Consider the following 26459-nt stretch of genomic DNA (forward strand, 5'->3'; position numbering starts at 1 on the left):
ACCCGCGTTGTCCTGCGGCTGAGCCCGGGCAAGCGCGGCGTTTGCAATCTCTGCCTCGGCTCTTCTCCTTTAGATCTAGGCTTTGCATTGGTCATCCCCCACGTTTTTCCTCTCTTTAGGAATGTGTGTGTGTGAGAGAGAGAATGTAGTGATTTGCTACTTAATTTGTGATAAACTTCTGTACTTAATCGGGTGACTAAGCGAGGGCTGGCAGGAACCAGGATGCTACTGTCCTTCTTAATACTGTAAAGAGCTTGGGATTCATTGCTTTAGTAACCCTGTACCAAAACTATCTTAAGGATCTTCGGCTTTACACCTCACCTGATTTCTTTATAGTCTTGCTATTTTACCTGTGATACTGTGTCGCTAAGTATACCAAGACCAGTATATATGATGCTGAAAATAAATGTTTCCAGGTGTGTCATGTTGGTTAAATTGTTAGTGCTATATGAATTGCTCACTAGTTTCTTAGAATTAAACAGTGGCTTTTGAAAGTCTTTGCTTGCTTCTTTCGTGCGAATATTTCCAGGGTTATAAATATTTAAAGACCCAGTAAAAATATGGGGGGGAGGGGAATTTTAGACTAGGCTACATATTAGATGGAAGAAGTCTTTTTTTTTTTTGTGCATATGAAAATCGTAATTAGAAGGAAAATGGGAAGTGGTCTGTAGAACCGGAAGATTCTTGTTCCACAGTAAAATCTCGAGGGAAACATAGTTTGAAACTTGTCTTCCTAAGAAAACTTGAATAAAAAATCGTTAGTGAGCAGTTCCAGCTTTCCAGTGAAACGCTTGGCACTCAGGCTGTTGCTAGAGTTTCAGAGCCTGTAAGGAAGAAAACCTTGGAGTGCAGCCAAAAACATTAGCAAATTTGCTGTTGTATCTTACGTCTTCTCTACAACAGTTATGAGAGTATTTCAGTAAAAATCACCTGGGTGACCAGTCTGCCTTACTGTGGGGTGTGCTTTTCAGTAGTTTGTAGGTTTGTTTTTAAATCTTCCCAGGGTGGAATGGTGTTCACTCTTCACTTTGCAAATATTCATGGCTGGTCCACAGAGCAGACTGTGAATGTGATACTACTGCAGTGTTTGGTACATAGCTCAAAGTAGTTCAAAAGCATTTCTGTTTGTGATTGTGACAGAGCCAATGCTGTTGATTACAGTTAGAGTTGTTAAGGTTGGAAAAGACTTCTGAGATTATTAAGTCCAGCCTCCGGTTGGGAATGACATGAACAGTTGTAACTCTCACACGCAGATACCATGATAGATTTGACAACGTTATGGCAGTATCCTGTTTTTATAGCTGTTTTGTCACTGTCATTTATGCAAAATTTCTCTTTTTCTTTGCATTGTTCTCAAAAAAGTTGATTATTCAACGTATCCAAAGATGAAGAGGAAACTTGCAACAGCTGGGAAATTGAGGCTTAGTCCCAATGAAGAAGCCATGTTTCTGAAAGAAGAATACGAACGAAGAAGAAAACTAAGGCTACAACAGGTATGCCTGTATTTTTCCATGTGTTGTATTTCATTTGATGATGTAACAAATAATTGAAGAAAAGTAACTGAAAAGATTATATCCTGTAAAAACTAAATTTCAAGGTAGTAGTATTGTAGAATGGTGGAATTTTTTTAGGTTGGAAAAGACCCTTGAGATCGTCACATCCAACTATTAATCCAGCACTGCCAAGTCCACCACTAAACCATGTCCCTAAGTGCCACATCTACAGGTCTATTGAGCTTTTCAAGGGGTGGTGACTCAACCACTTCCCTGGGCAGCTTGTTCCAGTGCTTGACAACCCTCTGTGTGAAAACAGAGTTCCTAAAATACAAAGTGGAAAATAATAAAGTGTATTTACTTAGTTTTCACTATAGTGGTTGATTTTATTTAAACCATGTTGAATTGTAATAGGAGTCTTTCGTAAATTATTGTGTTATATTTTTGGAGGGAAGGCTATTGCAAGCAGTTTTTGCAGTTTGTCACTTGTATGTCACTTTTTGGACTTTACCTGAAGCATTTAATTAAGATTAAATTTATTATTTTATATATTAATTTTGGAAAAAGGTAACAGCAACTTGAAAGTATTTTCTGGACAGATTATGAATGGAATTGTAGATGAGATGGAAAGATGGAAGGAGGGTAGACTGTGTTGTGGGAGGTCTTGCTGCAAAAAGTGTTGTGCTTTTTCTTGAATTGCTGACAAAACATGAATGCTGTTTCTACAGGTCAGAGAGCAGCAGAAGTATATCTCCTTCCAGATAAGGCAGAAGGTAAAGCAGAGGAAAGAAGAACAATTGCATCTGTTAGAGGAGGCACTGAGAGCTGAATGGCAGAAGGCACAGGATGAGAAGATGAAAGCCCTGGAAGAACTGTATTTCTCAAGCTTAAGAGCGATTGGGGAGGGTCACCGACAGGCCAAGGAGAATGTAAGCGAGCTTAATGTTACTGTGTCATGGTTTCACCCCAGCCAGCAGCCAAGCACCAGGCAGCTGCATGCTCACTCTCTCACCTGTGGGATCGGGGAGAGAATCAGAAGGGTAAAAGCCAGAAAATTCATGGGTTGAGATACAGACAGTTTAATAGGGAAAGCAAAAGGCACACACACAGAGCAAAGCAAAACAAGGAATTAAATCACAGCTTCCCACGAGCAGGCCGGTGTTCAGCCATCTCCAGGAGAGCAGGGACCCATCATGTTTAATGGTTACTTGGGAAGACAAACACCATCACTCCAAACATCTCCCACTTCCTCCTTCTTTCCCCCACTTTATGTAGTGAGCATGATGTCATATGGTCTGGAACGTCCCTTTGGGCAGTTGGGGTAGCTTCTCCTGGCTGTGTCTCCTCCCAGCCACCCCCAGCATCCTTGCCAGTGTGGCAGCACAAAAAGCAGAAAAGGCCTTGGCTCTGCGTAAGCCCTGCTCAGCAATAACAAAAACATTTCAGTATTATCAACCCTGTGTTCAGCACACATCCAAAGCACAGCCTCACACCAGCCACTGTGAAGAAAATAAACTCTATCCCAGCCAATACCAGCGTATATTGTCAGAGAAATTTTTGATGCTTTAGAAATACCAAAATTGCTGTTTGTTTGGTTTTTCTTTGGACATTCCTGGTTTTCGAGTCCTGATACCTAAACAGACAACTTTTTAAGAATGGAAACTTTTTAGAAGTGGTTATGTACTTTTTTGCAGGTATCTTCCCACAGGATAGTCTATGGGCCTATCTGCTAAATCTTTTGCTGGGCAGACTTTGAAGTTACTTTCTATTAGCTTGTATACATGTATGATCATGTATGTTTGTACTTGACTAAATTGCACACAGTGACTCATTATCTCAGTTATGCCAGTAATACAGTAATTTTTTCTTTACCATGGATCTTTTCTACAGTTAAGAAAATACACTTAACATTTTTTTTCCCTTAAGCCCTCCAGTGACATCAAAAGCCTTGGTAAGGGCTGCAGAGGCCTTTGCATGGATTGCAAATGGGTGTCACTTTTAATTCTGCACCTATAAACTGGTTTCATTTTCTTTAAAATTCTGTAACTTGTGTAGGCTCTGTTTGAGAGATCAAGATTGCTGGGTAGAATTTTTCTATAAGTTTGACTCTGACCCAGGTTTACAGAAATCAGCCAAAGGTGCCATAGATTTCTTAGGTGGATTTTGCAGAGTAGCTTTCTTCCTGAATTAGTCAGGATCTTTAAACCCAAGTAAAATAGCATTAATGCTCTTCCATATATCAGTGTCATTAAATCAACTTCTTTATAAAGTCTGTTCCAATGCCAGGATGGGTGAGTTTGCTGAAAACTGTGGAACCAGTGTTACAGGAACAGAGAACTAATCGTAAATGTTTCTGTTGATACGCGATTGTTGCAGTTAATGACTGAAGGGTAGTAACACGCTTCTTCAATGCGGTTGAGGCTGCATTTGCTACAGGGTGTATATATAACTGTGTTTAAATTATCTTTTTCATCAAACTGATGCAGAGGAAGCTAAGATTTCTCCATCAATGTTTGGTTAAATTGGCTGAGAAATGTGGCAGGTTCGCTGCTGTTGTTGGCAGAGAAGAAGAAAATAAAGATGGCAGAGAAGGAAAAGTTATTAGAGTATTTTTACCCTAATACAGTAGAAGGTAGTTTTGAGCTTGTGCTTCTTACCAGCAGTATGTAATTTGAAATATCATACTGATACTATGAGATGTGAGTAAAATTCTGTATTAAGTGATTACAATATTTTAATGTTAAGGAACCTGACTTAGAAGCTCTGGCAAAGCAAGCAGAGGAAAGGAAACAAAGAGCAGAGACAAGACACAGAAAAGCTCTGATAGAACAGAAGCAGCAAAAAGAAAGATTACTTCGTGAGCAAGCAAGGTATGCAATAGTTATTTAGTTTTATTAAGGATGCATTTTACAGTGTCATAAGGTGAAAGGCAAAAATTTTGATGCTTCTTGCTTGGAGCTTTTTCAGTCTTGAAATTTTATGGGTTAGAGAATTAATGCTCATGGACAAAGCTTGTGGCTTTTGATAAAAACTGTAGCTTTAAAACCAAGACAAAAATGTCAAATATTCAAGCTGGCCTTACAGATTCTCCAGGAGTTCAGTGATACATGAAATGAAATGTTGTCAGGCCAGTTCCTGATGGAGAGTTACCCACTTGTAAAAAGGACCTAGTGCATTTGTCATGGTCTTCCTTCTTAGTTTTTTTTTATTAAGTAGATTGGACCAAACTTGAGCTGGCATAAAAAATGGTCTGTGTCCTTTTGGGCATAGTTGTGCTTGAGTAGAACTGAGACCTGTTAATTAAATAGTTAAGTATGTCTACACTCAAGCAATTAAATTATGTTGAAGTGCATGATGCTTTCTGGAAACTTAAGTCAAAAGCAGAGATTTTGCATTGCTTTTGGAATGCTTGTGTGTATTAACATTTTTGCATAATTTGAAGAAAGTAATTTTTAATGCTGCCTTCCAGCCTAAGTTCTGTTGTCTTTTCAATATGCTTCCCCATCCCTATGGCCTGAGCATTCAATGCAGGTACTTAGGAATCTGATTTTAGGTTTACTTTTTATTTTGCACTGTTCTGTCAGTGTTGCTTAAATAATTTTCCTTCTATCTTCTCTTGTGGTTTGTTTCGTTTTTGTCCCTCAAGACGAACCGATGCACGTAAACGTGCTCTGGAAGTGGAAAGACAAAGAGCAGCCAAAGTTGCAAGCCTGCCACCTCCTCCACCACGTCCTTTTGAGGTAATGTATCCCTGATGCAACAGTGATCACAATTTCAGGGGTAGCACATAGATTTATTGGTCTGACTCCTCACAACAGGACATACAGAGTTGGTATTTGCATACTATAAGGAGACTGGTTCAGCAAAAACCCAGAGAAAAAATTAGTTCTGTATTAGCAGGTTTCTTGCTACTAAGCTTTGCTACTTTACTGACCTCTTGTTGTGTATGAATCTTATTTCTTGTCCTCGGACTCTTATTTTTGTAGTTAATGTGTCATTTTAAACTTTCATCGTATCTCATTTTCATTTAGTAACCTTAGTGGTACGAAACTTTAAAATTATCTCTCTCAGCATGTACATTACATGCCTCCTCAGCCTTCTGTCATACTGATGCATTTAGTAGCATTTTGTTTAGCCCTGTAATAAAGGCAATTCTGTCTTTTTAGCTGTGGGGCTGCTTTTTTTGGGTTTTTTTTTCTCCCTCCAATTTCTTTTTCTTGTAGGGAGTACTGAATAAAGGGTGAGCTCTTTAATTTTGATGGGAAACCATCACCCAAGGCTATTAGGAAGGCTGCAGCCTTTTTAGATGTGGCTTTGTATCCCATTCATTCTCCTTTGATTTCATAGAGCTGGTGCATACGTGTAGAATTTCCTGTAGGATTGCAGATCTGAACTGCAGAAAGAACATTACATGCATTTTTACTTTGGAGCTAACTAATAGAACTTCATGAATGCAGAATTTAAGTTGCCTCATGTGGTGTTGCCCTTTTAGACCTTTGGGTTCAGGGGTATTCGAACTACTGACAGGAAAAGAAAGGATTGAGGTATACTAGCCCCTCTCAGAGCCAGTGAAGCTTTCAAAACTTTTTCCAGCTACATCCCAGCACATTATGTACAGGTTAGAGTGCAGGATGATAGGGGTTTCATGTTGTATCTGGAAAAACTGAGTAAGGTTTGACCCTCACAGTTTTAAGAATGATTAGGAGGAGGACCTACGTGCTTCCATTAGTACAAGTTTCTCTTTAGATTTCCACACTGGTTTTCATGTTGTGTAAGCTGGATATGAGTGAAGATTAAAACAAGTGTTGTAAGGGAGTGGTAAAGTTTGGGGTTATTTTTGGTGAAGTAAATGCAGTATTGAAATTTAGTACATCTGGAATAAGCTCCTGTCTGGTACAGTTCAGGTGAATTCACACTCCCTTTCATGCTGCTGTTTCCCTCTATGTTGTTCCACATGGTATGTTCCTGGTGTGTCTGGTGTAGAGCAGGTGAAGTCTGCATCAGTCCAAACTTTGACTCTTTATTTCCTGGTTTTCAGGTGCCTCTGTTGCTCACTTTGGCATTGTTGGAAAAGCATGAGATACTTGGCTTTGCTTTGTAGTAACTTTTGCAGTTTAGAATGTGTCTTATGTCGCATTTTATGTAACCCCTCCCCATAGAAAGTCACTGCAGTTAACCTCCATAACAACTAAAATGACACAGTACTTAATACTTTAAATTTAAATACTAGATATACTAAATACTAAAAATTTAAACTTCTATCTAGCAACATCAGTAATGCATCTCCCCTTCCATTTTACAAATGAAGAATTTTCTCCTCGTCCTTTAGTATTTTGTCACCAGGGGAAGCAAGAAGGCTTTGTTTCCAGGTTTCTCTAGGTTCTGGTGAAACCAGAATTGCATATACACTTGTGTTGGATGACATGTCCGGGTCAGTACTCTATTTAAGTATTGTTCCTTTCCAAAAATTAGTGCATTTGCACCCATTAGCAAATGTCCTTTACTCGCCTTTTCAACAAATGTGATTTGTAACTGGTTTTATAGCAGAGTTTGCAAACATCTGGATTTTCTACAGGCACTACAGTATGTGAGTTTTGTTTCTATTATGAAGTTCACATTGTGAAAATGGCAAAGTGAATCAGTAATTTTGCAGACATGTTGAGTTTTTGTTGAGGAAAGAGATTGCTCTGTTTCAATATAGCACAGCGTGTCAATTTGTTCCATTTAAAGACTAGCTGACTTTAAGCCTTTTTCCTAGTTTTCATATCTGTATAGATTTTAATCCTTTTGTTGTAGACCTATGGCTGGGAGGGCACAGGGTGAAGAATAAAGGTATTTTCTTCAAAGAGTTATTGGGTGCCATGTACTTCATGGGGGAAAATGCTAAGTAATTGAAAGATTGAGAGATTTTATTCCTGTTTCTGCTTCAAGAGAGAGAAAACAAAAGATGTTGACTCAGTTCAGGGGAAGGTAAATCTAGGGCTTTGTCTTGCAAATGTGTTACTCAAAAAGCACTGAATTCAAATTGTTTAACATTAACTGCTGTGAATAACAGCAAATTACAGGGTCATCTGAATAAGTCTGCTTGTTCTTTTGAATCGGTTTGCATAAGGAGCTTATTGAATACAACTATAATCATAATCTGATGCTCTGTTGCAATAACAATTTACTGTAATTCCATAAAAGGGATTTAGGGCACTGTTGTTCATTGCACGATTACTTAGAATATAAGAAACATTCTCGAAAGATACTCCTATTATTGTTACTTTACCCAGTTAGAAAATAAGTATTTTTAATGACATAACCCATTTTGGTTCTCAGAAGTATGGATTTTGGGAATTGAGGCCATATTTTGTTAGAGCAAATGAAAAGTTACTTAAGTTAAACTGTAAACACCATTTTATTGAAAAGTGTTGCAGAGTTCTTGCAAACTTACTTTTTCTTATATGATCTATTAGATTGTTATGTAATGAAAATAAAACCTAAAAAGTGTCACTATACTCTGCTTGATTATTCATAGCATTTGTAGAGTTGGGGTCATGGGGTTTTTGTTGGGTTTTTTGTCCCATTTCACGATACTTTGCTGCTCCAGTTTTGCCAGATTTTAGGATAGAATTATTTGCTTTTTGGAAGGAGGAGAAAAATAAGGAAGGAGTTACAAAACCATGATGGAAGTATAGTATTTTTTACAGCCTAAATTGCTTTTGACATTAATTGGAAAATTGCAGCCTCCAACATATTTCTCATGTCTTCCCAGCTTTTGAGTAAAATTCTGGAGGTTTGATTGATTACATGTAATTAATAATTATTTGTTATTGGTTTGTTAATTTAAAATTTTTAAAACTAATTCAGAAGAGTTGTTTATTTGTACATTCTGAAAGTAATGCAGTACAGGATAAGCACTGGCAATCTGGCTAATGAGGTTTCGACCTGGGACTTGTCCATTTTCATAGCAATAATCAGTATCTGCAGGTGTTTTGGTTAATGTCAATCTGTTACAATTAGAATGATTTTTACTGATTAAGAAATTTAGCAGTTTATTTTTTTACCTACTAGAATAACATGCATTTGTTTAAGTACCATAAAATAAGTTACTGAAGTTCTGTTGGTAAGGCTAAAAATAGTTTTATCCGTTTTGGGCCCCTCACTGCAAAAAAGACATTGAGGTGCTGAGCATGTCCAGAGAGGGGCAACGGAGCTGGGGAAGGGCCTGGAGCACAAAGCTGATGAGGAGTGGCTGAGGGAGCTGAGGGTGTTTATCCTGGAGAAAAGGAGGCTCAGGGGGGACCTTATCACTCTCTACAAGTGCCTGAAAGGAGGTTGTAACTGGTTGAGGGTTGGTCTCCTCACACAGGTAACAGAGCAAGAGGAAATAGCCTCAAGTTGCACCAGGGGAGGTGCAATATTTTAAACAATATTTGCAGGACAAAATTTGGTGGGGTGGATTTCTTTTAGTAATAATTTAGCTTTACAGATCACTTCTGTTTAGTTGCTTTGCTGGAGATAATATTCTGTGATACAGCTGTAGTTGTACTTTTCTTCCTAGAGCTTTGACGTGAAAAAGATTGTTGCGATGAAGCCCTCTGGTGCTGGCAACTTTTGTGTTACACGTTACCATATTTCTGAAGCTTTGGTGGACAGAGAAGTGGACGGAGAGCAGGTGATTGGCTCCAAGTGTTTGTGCTACAGGCTTACATATATGTTTCTTTACATTGCATACGGTGTCTGGATATCAGCTGTTGGGTTTTCTAGAACCTGTTTAAAGATATGAACTTGTCTAAAGCAGCTTTTACACGGCTTACTAAAGAGAATCTCAGATGGGCAGACTTGTAAAGCCTGTTACGTGCTCGGTCACTTGGGGGATCACACCTGGCACTTTGTGAACAGGCCTTTATAAGAAGGTGGGATCACAAGACTGGCATCATGTTCAAACACTCAAATTGGAAGACTTATGGCTTATGCTGAATTGATAGCTGCAGTTTCCCTGCTTTTCTCTCTTCCCCTCTTTTTAGCAATGTACTCCCAGCCTTGCCTTGTATTTGCCTTGCTAATTTGGAATGACTTTTTTTTTCCCCCTAAGTATTTTTTATTTTCATGTTAGTAAGATTTTTCTTCTTTGAAAATCGCAGATTGTTTCTGGTTTCCCAAATGAGATTGAAAATATTTCAAGGGTTTTTTTTCCCTTGTTTAGAACAAAACCATGAGGATAGAAGTACTCAATCTGTAATGTTGACCATATTATTCACTTTACCATACATTGTAGGAGAAATAACCACTCTGCTATAACAAATAAATCATATAAATTATTATCCCTGGTACAGCTTGAAACTGGAAAACTCTGACACCTAAACTTACGAAATATGTAAATACGCTGTTTTTCCAAAGGTAAAAAAAATGAGCTTGGTCCTGCTTGCAACATAAACATTCAAGGATGTTCATATGGCATTGTATGTTGTTTTTGAAGTGCTTTTGCTGCAGAATTATTCATTTATTTGTTGTTACATATGCTTTAAACGGTCAAAGAACTTAGTGGACTAAATTGTTGATTGACTGCCAGCCAGATGCTCATTTAGCTGCTGAAGAAGAGGGGAGACGTTTGGAGGAACTACAGAAGGAGGCAGAGAGGGAGAGAAGAAAGCAGCTTGAAAAGGCACATGTTAGAGGAAGTCATGCCTTGAAGAAGATCCAGTTGGCCAAGGTAGGCAAAGTAGTTATGCCTGTTTTTAATGTCAGAACGACCACTGTCAAATAAGTTGTAGGTAGGTGATGAATAAAGGAATTACAGGAGAGAAATTTATGAACTAAATGAAGTTTGCAGAATGTCTTTGAAAAAACAAAAAAGTCAAAATCTGTTTACTTATTTTGGCATTTGGGAGAAGTGAAAAGGAAAGAATATCCTCTAATTTTTGTTATATGAATGTTTGACCAACTATTAATGAATAGGTAATAGTGAAGCAAAACTTTTCTAATAGCTTATGAGTTCTACTTTTCCACATTAGCTTTAGTTGGAGTTGGTTATTCTGTACTTCAGGGAAAAAATTATTGCTAAGAAGGTAATGGGTTTTTTTATTTTTTGAAAGCTTTTCAAGGTTTTTACTTAAAGACTGACATTCTGTTAATGTGCAAGTCTGTAAGTGTTGAAATTGTTTCCTTTAAGAAGTAAAAACTGATCTACCAAGAAAAGTCTTTGTACTGACAGCTACACTCGAAAAAGTTTTACTTTCTGTTAGCTTCACAAGTATTTTTGGTGGCTAGAAAAAGCAAAAGCTTCCTTTTTATCACCTGAGATATGATTAACCCTGAATGAGTAACCAAACTAAAATGGGGGTTTCTGGAAATATTACTGGTGGTCCTGAAATTAACAGAAAAAAAACCCCAACAAACTTCTTTTTTTTTTTTTTTTTTAATAGTTTTCACATGTACTCAGTGTGCCAAAGAGTATATAGATTACATCTTAAAAAGTAGCAATTGCTGAATTATGTACTAGCAAAAGTCACTTGCCAAAAGAAGTGCTCATTTACCTTATAAAACAGAAGATTTAATTTTCTTCAGGGAAGTTGGCCTACAGGTGTTGAGTCTGATCCTTTATTTAACATCAGATCTTCTAGTTAGTATTGATGACTCCTATGTCTAAAGGTCTGATACAGCCTTCTCCTAAGGAAGTACTTTCTTCCTAGAATAAGATTAACTTTGAATGTTAAAAATTAAACAAACATCATGGTAACCAAATGGAAGCATTTTATATCAGTCCTGCTGCATGGCTGTCTGAATGTGAGCACTGGAGGTTTATGTTATCCCTTCTTTATACTTGAAGGACAGGAAAAGGCTCCTGGAAGAACTGGAGCAAATGCAAGCTCAGGACCGGATGCGCAGGAGACAGGTTGTCGCACAGATGCCACCTCAGCTTTCAGTGCCACCATACAAACGCATGGAAATAAAAGAAGAAAGGCAGAGAGAACTGGAGTCTGCGTTTGAAGAAATGTACAATGAAGACTGGAGTAAGTTCTTTGTTGGAGGTTGCTGAATCTGGTACCCAGTAGAGGAGAGGCTGCTGCAGCTGCCTCTGCCCAGGCCCAGCCGGTGGCAAGGCCGTGTGTGTATTCACAGTAGGCACACCACAAGCAGCCTTCCAGGGCACATGCACACAGGGGCCATGCGGGCCAACAGGGAAAACAGCACTCGCATTAAGTACCGACAGCACAAATGGCCTCCTTCTGTTTACTGCTCTGGCTGATCAAGGTGAAGGCCTGTTAGTGGGATATATGTCTGTCCATATGGTATGGATCCCTCCAGCAGTTGTTCTTAGACACTCAATCTATCCAGTAGTTGCGCTCTGTATCCCACATCTCTATCTGCTGTACTACAGGTCCTCCATAGGTCTTAGCCAGTCTACCCAGTGATCATCCTGGAGTCTGGAGCCTTACAGTTACCTCTCATACTTGTGTATGCACTCAGATGCACATGCGCTCAAATATGTGCTATGGATCACTTGGTGAATAGCTTTAGACACTCACTCATACGTGGCAGCTGGCCCTTGATCCTTAGTCTTCTAAGGATCAAGAAGACTTGATCTTGAAGTTGCTGAGTCCTGGGCATGTGAACCCCCAAGATCTGCTGCTCGACTCCAGTTGTTGCTACCCAGACCCAGCTGGTTATGTGAGTGTATGCACAGACATGCACAGGCAATGGATTCCTGGAACTGACCTTACATACTCAGTCTGCCCAGTAGCTGATCCTGGATCCTCTTGTAATCTTGGAGATGCACACACATGTGCTGGCAGGTTTCTTAGGATCCCTTCATCTCCTTTGTAGCTGGCTTGAATGCTGGATCTCCTGATTCCTCCACTAGGCAACTTGCAGATTCCCTGGCCTCTGCAATACCCAGCCCAGTCTTACAGCTGCCTGATGTATAACTCCCGAGCCTCTTACCATTCTTACTGGCTAGTCTGGCTTGTGATTTGCTAGCCACTGCATGCTGATACTCATACTCACCTAAATGCACTCATTATGACCTCTGCAGGTGGTAGTGCTTTAGACACAGGTGCACCTGTGACTTTTGGTCGCCATTCCAGTTGCTGGCCCTTATATATCTATGCACACGCATGCATACAAAATACAGTGTTCCTCACATTGGAAAACAGCTACAAGTGGAATTTAGTGAGAATACAGAACAGACTGTCAGGCACAGTGCATGGCCAGATGAGTGTACTGACTGTCTCATTTTATCTCACTAGTTTTATATTTTTATTTCATGCTTGTTCTGCCCCTGACTAACTTGATCCTTTCCTTTCCCTGCCTTGGGTTCCTCCCCTAAGTAACAAGTATACAATTCCATCTTCCCCTGTGCCCCACATCCCTTGTAGGCAATAACCTCCTCAGTCACTAAGGTGAGCATGGGAGAATTCTTGTTGTGCAGTGTTCTGGGATTTCACACCTGGACCATGTGATCGCTCTTCTGTGGCAGCCTTGTGAGCAGCCAGGTCAGGGTGTGTCTTTTCCCCGATGAAGTTACTGGGATTGTGTGTAATTTTTCCTTTGAGCTGCTTTTGGTGTAAAGATGAGCCTTTCATCCCATCAACTTTTATTTTGAAAAACATAGCATATTCTAGTGGATGCTGCTGTGGAGGTTCTGAATGAATAGATGGCTATTGATCTAAACAGTTTTGAATATTCTATTTTGGTGGGGAAAAAAGTTGGATTGAATCTGTTGTGAAATAACCTATTGATACTTGAATTTCCTGGGGATCTGTGTGTGAGTGTAGTCTGGCAATGTTGTTTGCTTTGTATTCCAAATGGTCATTTTATTTTGTTGTGTTCTTTGAATTAGACATGAAAGGAGACCTGATTTTGCGGTTTGAGCCACAACCTTTGCCAGCCCCTTCTAACAGAGCTCAAGATAATGATCTTGATATCTCTTTGGAGCAAGAATCTGCTTGTGACACTCAACCAGGGTTTCCTTGTGATACTCAACAAGAATCAGAACATGTGATAGAAGAGAAGGTCCCTAATGAACCAGAAAGTAAAACTTCTAAACTTCATATTTAACTTAAATCTTTCCATTTTATATTAGAAAAGATTAGTCTAGTATATCAAATAAATTAATTTGAGTAATAACTGAAATGTTTTAACTAGTAAAACTTCTTAATGTATGTAAAATATTTCAATATCATGTGGTTTATGTTTAGCATAGATGATAATAACCTAATGATTATGAATTTAAAAATGAAAAATGTGACATCTTTTTCTGATATGCTTCAGTTCATTAGTATACCGAGAATAATTTTCAGTTGTAAAAACTACACTGTTAGTAGCCATAATTATTCCTATATAATTAGTATAAATTATGGACTGATGCTGCTGTGTGAACTTAAATATTTTGTGGTTTGAGATATTTCAAAGTTAAAGCTTATAGTCTGCTTATTGTGTGTCCTTTATGTTCAGGTTTGTGATTGAGCTGCTGCATATTGTGAGTAGGCTGGAACGGATGCATGAGTGTGTCCTGTTTGCTTGTGGTGTGTCCAGGGTCATGTGATGTGAGCCAGAAGTGTCTCAGTGACCTTTGCTGCTTGGCCAAACGCTTCTGCATCCCTTGAGTTGCACAGTCTGGTGTTCGGTCTGTGGTGCATAGTGTTTCCAGTGCTGATGCAACACAGAGGGCAGGTGTGGGGATAGTACTGCATATTTTTGCTACAGTTTGACTGTAAAACACTGCATCCAGCTTAGCCCTTCTTTTATAGCTTGCAGAGACACATTACTGCTTTTCTCTTGCAGGTAAGAGAAAATACTGCTAAGATTTTAAAAATATACCTGAGCTATTTGTCCAACTCTGTAAGCAATAAAAAAAATAGTTTGGTTTTTTTTTATGATATGAAGATATTCATTACCCAAAACTCTTAACAGTATATATTCTTTATAGAGCATGAAGAAGGAGAAGCCTGCCAGCCTCGATCAAAACTTGCCTTAAAGAAATTGTTGAACAAGATTAGAAGCCAAAAAGAGGAGTGGACATCAAAAAGTGAGAAAGAGAGTCAAAGTGAATTTGAGACTATTGAATCAGGCACAATTGCTAGTGAAGAGAGACCATTATATGATTTAGAACTTAACAAGGAGCAGCAGAAAATTACAGTATCTGAAGCCAAAGGTACGTAGTACATACTTGCATCATAAGTTTGTTGTGTAGGAGCAAAAAGACTTGTACAGGGGGACTATGGCAGAACTGTTTAATGAACTTTCAGTGTTAAATGTTTTGTCATGGTGAATGAAAAGTATAGTTTCCTATCTGAGCCCACAAGGCATTGTGGATTTGTTGCGACCACAAATAGGAGAGGTTTTTGCTCTTAACTCCAACCTGTCCACTGAGATCTTGAAAAGAACAGATGTCCAGAATACCTTTCTATCCTTCAAATCTCACCCAAATTGTTGTCACTGTTGGTGTTGCCATGCTTTAGTAGGTCTTTGCCTCCAGGGATAGAATTCTCAGTGCAGAAGTCGGCATTGAAGTTCTGTACCTGTTGAACTGGAAAAGCTGCTTTCTTTGGAGATTCACAGCTGTAAATGCCCAAGACAAGCATAAGCTGATTAGTTTTCTCTGCTTTTAGGCACCATTCCAAAAAGCCTTTTTTGTAAAATTGGAATTTATAGCAATTAGACATTGCAATTTGTTTGGTAGCCAAATCATCTTGGGGTTACTTCCCATGTCTGTCCTTGGTGCACTTCTGGTTAGGCTAGTGCTGAAGTTGGTGATCTTGTATGCTGAGTGGGATTTCTGAAGTTTTAAAGTCATCAAGTTGTGGCAGGTGTTTTGGTTATTTGGGTTTTTTTAAACAAGATAAAGTGATTTAGTTCAATCATGTACTTGGCTATGCCAGCATAATGCCTAGGGATTGGAGAGTGCAGCATGAGTGAAACCATGCCTTGGGGAAAATGTGCTGCTATTGAAGCTAACAGTACAGGATTGAGACTTGCTTTTTGTGCAATAGCTAAATGTTACATCATTTGCCCAGTGACTGCCAGTTTTAGACCCTCTTTGTTCCAAGAGGTTAATGTGTGGCTTTTGATTCTTCAGGATGATCTTGCTCTTGGGCTTCCAAGTAATCTGTTAAAAGTAATTTTTGGTCTCATTGAAGCTGGGACATTACTGTGTCTTCAAGAAAGACACATAATAAAGGGCCATTAAAGACTTAAATAATATAAAAAACTGATTTTCCAGATTATGGAGACAGGCAGAGTAGTAAAATAAAGATCTTTTCAAGAGCAGCTTATGCATTTGTTTAGAGATATTGGGAAATTGTAAAGCAAGATGTAAAGAAGATCCAAGGCTCGCTCTGACTGCAATTACACCAAATAACATGTATATTTTAGACCCTATGAAAATGTTGGAAAATACAGTTGCAGGTGAAAAGTCAGTTCTAATCCATCCTCAAGAACAAGCAGCTAAAACCAGAATGGAAGAGGCAGCTAAAATTAGAATAGAAGAGGAGAGGCAGAAGTGGGTAAGTGTGTTTGTATTTATTCCTATCTCAGTTGTAGTGTAAAAAAAATGATTTACAGAGGACTTTAAAATGTTTCAGGTTATACAGCAGCTATAGGTGCTCTTAATATTTAAACTTTTACTGTAACATTTTTTATACTTTTCAAAAACAGCAAAGCTGTAGCTGAAATTTAGAGTAGAGTGGAAACCCCCAGTTCCTTCAAATCTAACAAGTGCTGTAGGCAAGGGATGCAACCATGGTTAAATGAGAATCCCAGCTGTACATGAATACCTTTGTTTTGTGAAGGGAGGATATAGTCAGCAATATACAACTCTGAAAACTTTATTGACCCTGTGTAATAATGTAGGAAAGTCTATGGGATTGTGTTTAGAGTGACAGGAAAAGCATACAAACCTTGAGTAATTTTTTTTCTGGTTATCTAGGAAGCAGGTGCAGAAAGTTTTTTGTGTCCCTGGGAATGCTATGTCTATTATATTTAACAAGTAGTAACTTTGTGTATTATTCATTATATGTATTGTGTATGTGTTTTGTTGTATTTTAATTTTTGTTGTATCCCTAGAGACCTACCAGCTGTTATGTGGTGGTTTACCAGTTAAAAGTTGAAATTTGGGTCTAAGTGCAGCCTTAAATTGTGGAGTTTACATTCAGAAATAAAGGAAACAAAAATTTGACAAAATAGTAATATTTTAGGAAAAAAACCAAGCAACAAATCCTTTATGAAAGTGTGGCTACTTTCTTTCACCTTCATTTCTTCCCACTTTTCACCTGGCCAGGTGTACAGGTTGCTGTGTCCACAAAGCTGTTCTCAGGCCCAGCTTTTTCTTGGATTGCTTTTCCTGACATCCCCATTCAGATTGTCATTAAAGGCTGTTGTCCACTTCATCTTTGCCAGTACTTCAAAATTTTTCTTTGCTTTCATTCTAAAAGCACATACGCTGTTACTAAGTGTGGATCTAAGTGAATTGTAGCTGATAGGTACATGGAAAGAGAATAAACAAACTACTAGAGGTTTATGGACTACTCTCAAAGTGGTTATATATTAGCTATTTCAGAAGCTTTTGTAAAGCTTGAATAAGCGTTTAAATATGTTCAACACTGATGAAAAACTCAGTGAAATTCAAAATAGATTTCTCAAGTAACTTTAAGAGAAGGACTTCTTTTGCAGTCTTTGGAAAGTGATAACGTATCTTGAATGGAAATCTGATTTTATTCATCTTATTAATTTGAGAACAGGTAATAATGCAATAGTAAATGGATTAGGGATTGTTAGAGATGTTGAGCCAGTAAAACAAAGTTATTGCTGTAAACTTCGGAACTACTTTTAAAGGCCTGTTGCAATTTGGAAATACCTGTCACAAGCAATAGAATTTCTTCTGTAATTTGAAACAAAGGTTTGTGTGTGGTGGTGGTATGTGAGCAGTCTGGTTTCTTCATCATTCAGTTCTAGAGATTCCCCCTCATTTTTCTTTTCAATAGAATGAGGAAATAGAGAAACAGAAACAGGAGCAGCTGACCTTGATTAAAAAAATTGAGGAAGAGAAAGCTCTTTTGGAGGCTGATTATCTGAAGATCCAAATGCAAACCTGTTTGGAGGAGGCTAAGAAAAAAAAAGAAGAGGAAGAGCAAGGTCAGCTGGTGCAAAGCCACAGTCTCCCTTCCACAGATCAGCAGAACCAAATGGAACATGAGGTGAAGAATTATGGAAAATTGTGTGTAGGTTTTTAGTTACTATTACAATAAAAATAAAGAACACCGTTTACCAATTTTAAACCATATCAATCAAGACAATTTTTATTTCTTAGGCTGTGAATTAGAAGTTTGTATGTATAAAAGCTTCCTTTTCTAGTGTACAAGCTTTATTTCACATGGTATCACTGGACCTGAAGGAGTGGCATGAATCTGTGTCAGGGGAGGTTTAGGTTAGACGCTATGAAAAAAGGTTTTTAACCAAGAGGGTGGTTGGGCACTGGAACAGCTCCCAGAGAAGTGGTCACAGCACCAAGCCTCTGAGTTCAAGAAGTGTTTGGATGGTGCTCTCAGGTACATGTTGTGGCTCTTGGGGATGGTCCTGTGCAGGGCCAGGAACTGGACTTTGATGACCTTGTAGGTCCCGTTCAACTCAGATATTCTGTTATTTTATGATTCTGTGACTTTTGCTGTTGTATTGTCTCTCTATAGTCCAAGGGACAGCACGTCTGTTTATAATGCCTATTAGTAAAATCTGATTAGAGTAACATAATGATGAAGGCATGTAGACATAACGCTTTTCAAGAAGGAAAAAAGAAATCATAGTCGGAAAAAAAATCGCAAAAATCTGCCTCTGTCTGTCTGTTTAAATCTCAAACAGCTACTTAAAGAAGAGGAATTTATGGAGGATGTTGAAGGAAAGTAATCTTCTTTATATATAAAATCTTGATTCATTTGCACAACCTGTGCTCTTTTGAGAGTCTGATTGCCTTGGAAGTGCAGCTGTATTGGCTCATTGCTCCCTGAGTTTGCAGGGTATATTTACCTCTTTAGGCTGAGCTGCTGTAAGCACCATTGACTTTGATGGTGTGTGCAGAGAGAGACTGTAGCTGTGGGCCATCCGTTCTAGAAACTCCTTTAGCTTCATTGCCTCAGGCTGAAATCTCACAGACTTCAAACATGGTGGTACCCAGTGGCTTCTGTAAACCTAGGAGGAAGAACACACAGCTTATGGTTGTTGCCATAATAGTATTCTGTGAGTTAGTTGTATATGTGCAATTAAAATTATTTTATTTTGATTAGACTACTGCATCAGACACCAGGAGTCCAAGAGAAGACAGTCATATACGGATGATCCGTAATTTTCAACAACGCCTTCTGCAGCAAAAAAGGTAAGCGTCTTTATGGACTGTGAAGTGTCTTTATGGAATGCCTGTTCAAAGTAATTGGAATTGCTTTGGTTATTGAAATTGATGTTTCTTTTTGCACTGCTCTGAAAAGATTCATGTTTTCACTCTGTTCAGGTTGCACAAACAGACCATTGAAGAAGCTAGAAAGCATCTACAGGAGTATCAGAATGCACTGAAGCAAAGGTACTTGTCTGCTTTTGCAACACCTCTGAGCTCAATGGAAACAAAATCCATTAATTTAGATCCTGTCTCAGAGCCACTCCTAGAGAGGCAAGGAGCACAGCCAACACAATTCCATTCATTGGAACAAGTCAATACCCAAGAATATGCGCGGTCATTACCTGCATTTTCAGGAGCGTTGCGTCTGTTGGAAAAACCATCTTCACAGAAGCAGGAAGAGCAAATGCATAACATTTGTCCTGGAAGATCAGTGCAGTTTTCAGAAGCATCAAAATCGAAGCATGGAGAGTTTAACTTGCTGTGTGACTGTCCTTCACAGGAACAAGTGGGAATGTTCAAAACTGCCAGTAACCACATCAGAGAACCATCCCAGTCCCAGTTACCATCAGGGTCAGTCAGGAAAGAAGTCACTGCAGTAAGAACACAACCAGAAGCACAGCGACAACATGTTAGATTTGTGTTGCCTGCAGAAAGTTCCTCTGAGTTTTCAGAAACAGTGCACTCTGAGGAGTTAGCTCAGAAGATACTTAACTATCAGAAAGAGACAGAAGTTGGAGAAGAGCATCCATTTAAGACATCCCTCATGCCAGCAACAAGGAGATCAGCCTTGGCTGATCCTTTAGCCTGTCAGCAGGGATCTGTAGAGAGCAGCAGCGGAACAAGCCCTGATCAACTGTTCAGTTCTTCTGAACCCATGATTCTAGCACATGAAGAATCTAAAGCCCAGGGTGTTGAGGAATTATTGATATCAAAACCCGGAGATGCATCTTTGTTAAATTATTATTCTGGTATATTGAATTTAAGGGACAGAGTGTTGGCCTCATCAGAAAGCATCCAAGCTCAGCAAAAGTATTTGAAAGAATTGCAAGAGCAGCTAGATGCACAAAGAGAAGCTCTTCTTTCTAAACGGAGAATACAGGAACAACTACTTTTACAGAAGCAAGAGAAATTGAAGGAGCAGATGCAGAGACAGCAAGAGGCTTTGAAAGAATTTCTAAACAAGCAGGTAAGCTTTACAAACACTTTGCATGGGGAATCGTCTAGGAGGTGATCAAACTTATGAGTCAATGCTACCAGTTAACAGAGTACCCCATGTTGATAGTTTCAAGTGATTTACCATAATGAAAATTTTAATTAGGACTTGTGATTTGTAATCAGTACTTTTCCTCTGTAAGCCCCAAGAGCACAGTTTTGTTCAGTGTAACAGAAATACTGTGAACGTCCGTGCTTGGTCTCTGAGCATAATGCCTATTGAAATTGTTATGTTGTCTGAAATTCCTGTAGGTAGAGTTGTCTTCTTAACTGTAAATGCGCCTCTATGTGTGAAATAGCCCTTGTATTACAAAGACTTAAACAGTACCTGAAAGGATATCATAAGCATCTTGAATAGATTATTTTTAAAGCTTGTCTTTTTGTGTGTACTCACTAGGAAATTGGTTTGGCAGCTGCAGTCTTGACTTGTAATTTGCTTGTTTCTCAGTAACAGAAGAAGGATCCAAGTTTATTCTTGAGCTTCTAAAGAGCCTCCTTTTGCCTTCCCTTGCGTTTTTTTTTCAACTGAAGCCATCTTAGAAGAATAACTGTTCCCTGTAGAGTTCCTGTCTTTTGATTTTTGCAGCCTCCAAACATCTAAAATTCTTGAATTCAGGAGCTGAAAGAGTAAAAGCAGACTTTTCAGAAATTGTTTCTGGTAAAAATGATGAGTACTCTGATCTAATCTCACAAAGGCCTTGAAAATGTAACTAATTGAGTTTTAGCACATTCGGTTTGTAGAGCTAAGTACAATTCCTCTATGTCCAAATGTTTCTGTGAGCTAAGCAGATCTGTCCAGTATCCTGTGTACTCAAACTGCTTTCTCAACATGCTCAATATTGTCCTATGTGGAATACACACAAGAAAAAATGCTTGTTTGATAAATTAGTATAAATATAATCTTACATAAAACTGCTTCCCCCCTTCTCAGGTGAAACGTATGTGCCCAAATGAAGAAGTGACAGAGGCACAAAAGCCTGACTGGATTAATAGAACTGACTTTCTCCAAGTCTCAGAAAACTACCAACAAGAGAATTGTGGCAGGAGTAAATTTCACAGAAGTGAAACGATTTCTCGGTGCATTGGTCCAGTTGAGCAAACTGGTAAGGCTGTGTGTTATTTTTCATTATAATTTTTATTGGTTTACAGCTGAGCTGGAGTTCTCTTCCATCTCTCCAAGTTAATTTGAGATATGTGGGTGTGTGTACCCATATTATTGCAACATACTCAACTTTGTTTTACAGACCAATCTGAGAAAGTTCTCTGTAGAGAGCAGAAGCGGAGATCTTCCAAACCACCAGTGACAAAAGTCAAGTTAGGGCTTGGTTTGCAACAACATGAACTTAGTGTTATACCAGAGATAGACACACCAAAAAGTTGCAGCCTCTCTTTTTCAGGTAATGTACAAAATATATAATAAATGCTGTTATGAGTAGATTGGAGGAATATAATCTTTGAGATTATTAGGAAATAATAGCTGATATTTTTGCTATTCTTAAGGTATAACTTAAAAACTAGCAAAGTGAGTTGTAGTTCAGAAAAGTTTATCCTGTGAGTGTCTGTCTAGAAAATCATAGTTTAAACAAAATTTCACCAGGAGAACAGAATTCATGGTTGTTCCATGATGGTAGTTCCTTGTTGATTTTTCTTTTGGGCAGGGTCTGTGTTAATAGGCAGTTGTACAATAACTCAAAAGAGAAGTTGGTAGATTTTGTTTGAGTGTTTACCTTTTGAGCATACCGGGAAAGTGACTGTGAAATCTTTCAAGTAAGATGTTAGTATCAAGCTTCTACAGAAACTTTTAGGCCATCTTTTTATGTTGTTTTTTCTAGTTAAAAAACACTCATTGCAAAAAAAAAAATTTGAAGAGCAGTTATAATTTTATAAATATATTTGTTACAGTCTGCAGCCAATGCTTTGCAATTCTCTATAAGGAACATTAATTAACAGGTACAACAAACTCATGTTTTCTAAAGGTAAACATTTAATTTTTTTTTTCAAAGTCTCTTCACATCTAAAATGTAATGCATATTTCACAAAGTTTTTTATGTTGTGTTCTTAAAAGGGCTCAACAGAACAATCTGAGTAATTATAGACCTGTCAGTATGGCATTCATTGTGAGCAAAATAATGAAACAGCTGATATGAGACATCCTTCAATTAAAGAAAAGTAATGAATGTTAGTCAGCATCAGTTTATACAGAGTAATTCTTGTTTGACCAATTTGGTATCTTGATTAGATAGCAGGTTCTGTTGGGTAAGGTTTTGACTGAGGAATATATTTATGTTCCCAAAAGCGCTTGGCTTAGTAACTTACACTTGGCTGTATAATACTGTTATGATCCACACATGATTTGTTCCTGTATTACCAAACCATTGGTCATGGTAGGTGGTAAAAACTTGAGATTTTTACTGGGTTGGGTGGCCAAAAAGGGCTGTTTCACAGGCCAGGTTGTAGAGAAAGAAATCTTTAAACCAGAGCAGAGAAGTTACATTGCCTCTGGATCTGGAGAAGTTACTGAAAGTTTTGTTGCATTTGCTATGTGGAAAAATTTGTTTGAATTTCTTTTGAAGAAATACTTTGGTGGAGTTAGGAATTAGTTTTTGAGAAGTCTATGATCTGTATAATCTTTCAGCCTGTATAATCCATAGACTGTGATGCAAATGTGTTTACTGATGTGATACAACTAAATTCATTAAAATGGGGACCATGCAAATTCAGCAGGTTATTTCTGTAGAATAGAATGTGCATCTTAATGTTCCTCATGACGCGCAAAGCACTTCTTTTCTATACCCAAACTGATTACAAATGTTTTAAATTCAGATAAAACAGATGCTGGTACTGGAGAAACTTCTCTGATTTCAGCCTCTGGGGAGTTTGCATGTGTGAAGCATCACAGTCGTGCTCTTCATGAAGGCACCTCTCCTTTGGGTATAACAAACTATGAAGGAAAAGCCTCCAATGGAAGTCCAAGGCAAACTAATCCATCAGGGAGATTATTGCAAGAATTGCTGATGATGGCTGCTGAAACTTCATATGATTCAGGTGAGGAAATCCTCTTCCTTCAAGGAGTTTTGTGAACACCATTCAGCATTGCTGATTTTACTGCTGTTTATTTGTAGAATATGACCTGAGTTGTTAAAGAGCATGCAGTGCTATTTAATGCTATTGAATTTTAAGTGTAAAAAAGGATGTTTCAATAAGCACTTGTCTCAGAATGAATGAGTTTTTATCTTTTGGGTTTTTGTGATCCATTACCATTCTAGTAACAAGTCCACACTGCACTACACTGCTAGTCAACGGTTTCTTGTTCAAGGCATGTCCTTTTCATCTGTAACTTTTAGAATTGTAAAGGTTTGCAGGTTTTGCAGGTGGGAACCTGTTTTGGGCAGACCAGTGGTGTTCCTGATTCAATACCCAATGATTCTTGTACTGATACAAAGGAAATCAGTGCTTAAAAAGGCCTCTGGAGTGTTAGTGTGTGGATTTAGATATCCTCTGGAAGATCAGTGTATGTAAGAAATTACTTAAAAATATGGTTGAGACAAAAAATAGAAGGCTAAGGTCATTGTCAGTTCAAAAAAACTTTGAAAGAATCATGTCTTAGATGTGACAGACATAAAAATTGAGAAATGTAGAATATATCAAATTGAGAGACCTGAGACCTATAAGGGTCGAGTTCAACTTCCTGATTCTCCCAGGATTACCTAAAACAAAACCATTGACTAAGAGTATTGTCCAGTTGCTCCTTGAGCTCTGATGGCCTTAATGCTATGATCACTTTCCTGGGGAATGTGTCCCAATGACTGACCGCCCTCTCAGTGAGAAACCTTTTCCTAATGTCCAGTCTTGTCCTAATGCAGCTTCATTCCATTTCCTTGTGTCCTGTTGCCTTGTTTAGTTACAGGTAATTATTTTGTATGTGCAATGTCTATTTAATTAGGAAGTTGTGACTATCAGCTCACAGTGCATTAGGCTTGACTCTCAGCTTGTGAGACTAACACAGTGCTAGAGTTGAGCTAGACACCAGAATTTTCAAGTAGCTGTGAGGGGTCTCCTGACTAGGAAAAGTCTGTGCATAGCTAGTATTCAGGACAGGCCCATTCTGCTTTGACCCTTTCCAGTAGCCACCATAGGCTTTTAACATGCTCCACTGAGTATGTCAAAAGGAACAGTGCAGTCTTGTAAGGACTGCTTTAGCTCTGTTCTTGTCTGTCTGTGAAGAGCTTTCATTGAACAAGAACACCTTTGAGGATAGGCCATGTCCATAGGTGGCAAAGTTATTTGGATTCCATAAAATAAAACAAGTTGTTTTGGTTATCAGCAAAAAGGTTTTTGCTAGAAAGTGGTTTGTGAATGTTCAAAATAATTTTGTTTCAGGGACATTGAAACCTGCCAAACATGTTATGGGTAACTTGGCTGGCTTTATAAAAGGACAAAGATGACTAGTTTGTAAAACATTCGCTAAAGCAGTTTGAAGCTTTTTACAAGGTGACGGCGTTGCATGATCCAGTACAGTTTTCAGTATCCATCTGAAATATTACTGGAGCTGCAGAGGAGTTCCCAGAAGCTAGGTAGCCTTCATATGCTCATTGTTACAAGCAATACAACTGTGTAGTACGCATCTCCTGGTTTTGCTAGAAATTTCACCACTGGCCCTAAGCTTTAATTTTTCATTTAATTTGCATTGAGACTTCATTTCCAATTCAGTCGGATTTACTTGGAATTATAGTTGTTTTGAATAAATACATATACACTCATTTTCCTTCAGCAGTTTCTTTATTTCTCAGAATGCCCCTTTTGAAGTATATCTATATTTAAACTTAAATTATCATAAAATCATTTTGCCTTTTAACAGTATTTGAAGAAAAGACTTGTATCTGTCTGGGTAAGTTGTAAAAGCATTGCTAGAGCAGCTGTTACCAAATTAATATAAAATAACTTGGTGTAGTGTCTTCTTACATTGAGTATTGTATATGAACAATGCAATAGTTTATGTAAGAGGATTAGGAAACTTTATGTGAGCATCTATATTAAAAGAAAAAACCGAAAGCTTTCTGTGATTGTGTTTAAGAGGATTGCCCTCTTGAGCAGATCTGCAACCAAAGTGCCAGCAATAATCTTGATAACGTGTAGGCTATGGTGCTCTCTCTGGTATTTTCAGTAACTAGTGTGGTATTTTAGCAAGTAAATCTACAATCCCTTGCACTTTAAATACAAAGTTTCTGAAAGGAAAATTTAAGGTTTATTTTAGGTTGTTGCTTATGGTTTTTTATTTCATTTGGTTTTCAAATTTTTTTTGCTACTTGATTCTTACCAGAACATGTTTGCGTTTTTGCCATGTTTTCAAGATGTAATTGTATCTCTACAGGTAAGAGCAAATGAGTACTTTGTGTGGTCTTTGACCTTGTTCTTTGAAGTTATGCTCTTGGTGGTTTCAGCCTTTGACCAAATAATGTAAGTCTTTACAACTTATGAGTTGTACTGCTTTCATGATTCCAGAACCACTAGCTGTGTACACATCCTTGGTCACTGCTCACATGCTTGTTCAAATCAGACATCAAAGATAAAAAGATAAAGTTGGTAAATCTGCTTTTTACATGCAGATGCTTTATCAACAAAAGTGAGTTTCCTTTGATAGGAGAGCTGCCTTGGGTAACAGGCAGTTTTTTAAAAAAGTCTATAATTAGCTGTATTTCTTTCTTCAGTTATTACAGGAAGAAAGATGACTTTAACCCTCTCAAATTTAGTGGCAGACATGTCTGAATGTAAAATGGGTCATAAGGACTTCTTGTGGTTAGGTGAGGATGAATCCCTATTCTCAGTATTGAGTGGTTGCAAGTGCTGCACCAACTGATCAGCTGGTTGCAGCCAGAGGACAGGTAATTTTGCTAAAGTGATGTTGCCTTGAGTGAGGCTAAAATCTGAATTGCTCTTTTACATGCCATGGATGCATGATAGGATGAGTTGGGAACTTTGGACACTTGATGTTCTTTCCAATCCTCTTTGGCTAGAATGGGCTAATAGAATTCAAACTGTTAATAGGGATTTGCAGAATAACCCTGCAGATGAGACAGGCAGTTTGATGGCATAAACCTAATTTCCTTAGGAAGTCAGCCTGGAACTAGTGACTAGGTTTGATGCATACACTTCTTCCACCGTTCTCCTTCAGGACGTATCAACAGGCTTGTCTCTCTTTATTCATCTGCATCGGTTCCAGAGCAGTGGTCCAGATGTGTTTATCTTCATGTGTTGCTACTCTCTATGGGGATGTTACTCCAAGAATATTTCAATTTATTTTTAGTAATCCCAAGTATTTGTCCATTATTCAGCATTTCAACAGACTGTCTTTTCCATTACCAGTTTAGCTGTTATTGTTGTTTGTC

General features: G+C 38.2%; 1 protein-coding gene across 8 annotated transcripts in view; it reads left to right on the top strand.

Moving 5' to 3' along the window:
* Positions 1 to 36: 36 nt before the first annotated feature.
* CEP295 (centrosomal protein 295) overlaps positions 37 to 26459 on the top strand; it is a 42255-nt gene continuing 15832 nt past the window's right edge. For 2 of the 8 annotated variants that reach the window (XR_001863297.1, XM_017738198.1), the window contains exons 1-17: positions 37 to 416; positions 1363 to 1493; positions 2222 to 2422; positions 4239 to 4363; positions 5140 to 5233; positions 9040 to 9153; positions 10051 to 10191; positions 11308 to 11491; positions 13321 to 13512; positions 14410 to 14634; positions 15855 to 15985; positions 17462 to 17674; positions 18755 to 18843; positions 18976 to 20047; positions 21005 to 21176; positions 21318 to 21470; positions 22897 to 23118. Coding sequence is in view for 7 of the 8 variants with exons in the window: in XM_017738198.1 (XP_017593687.1) it covers positions 407 to 416; positions 1363 to 1493; positions 2222 to 2422; positions 4239 to 4363; positions 5140 to 5233; positions 9040 to 9153; positions 10051 to 10191; positions 11308 to 11491; positions 13321 to 13512; positions 14410 to 14634; positions 15855 to 15985; positions 17462 to 17674; positions 18755 to 18843; positions 18976 to 20047; positions 21005 to 21176; positions 21318 to 21470; positions 22897 to 23118 (3469 nt within the window). In the remaining variant the exon portion in view is untranslated. The remainder of the gene's footprint in view (positions 417 to 1362; positions 1494 to 2221; positions 2423 to 4238; positions 4364 to 5139; positions 5234 to 9039; positions 9154 to 10050; positions 10192 to 11307; positions 11492 to 13320; positions 13513 to 14409; positions 14635 to 15854; positions 15986 to 17461; positions 17675 to 18754; positions 18844 to 18975; positions 20048 to 21004; positions 21177 to 21317; positions 21471 to 22896; positions 23119 to 26459) is intronic. The other 6 variants (XM_017738192.1, XM_017738195.1, XM_017738193.1 and 3 more) reach the window with 5 other exon arrangements.

Source organism: Corvus brachyrhynchos, unplaced genomic scaffold (genome assembly GCF_000691975.1).
Source record: "Corvus brachyrhynchos isolate BGI_N302 unplaced genomic scaffold, ASM69197v1 scaffold117, whole genome shotgun sequence".
NCBI lineage: Eukaryota > Metazoa > Chordata > Aves > Passeriformes > Corvidae > Corvus > Corvus brachyrhynchos.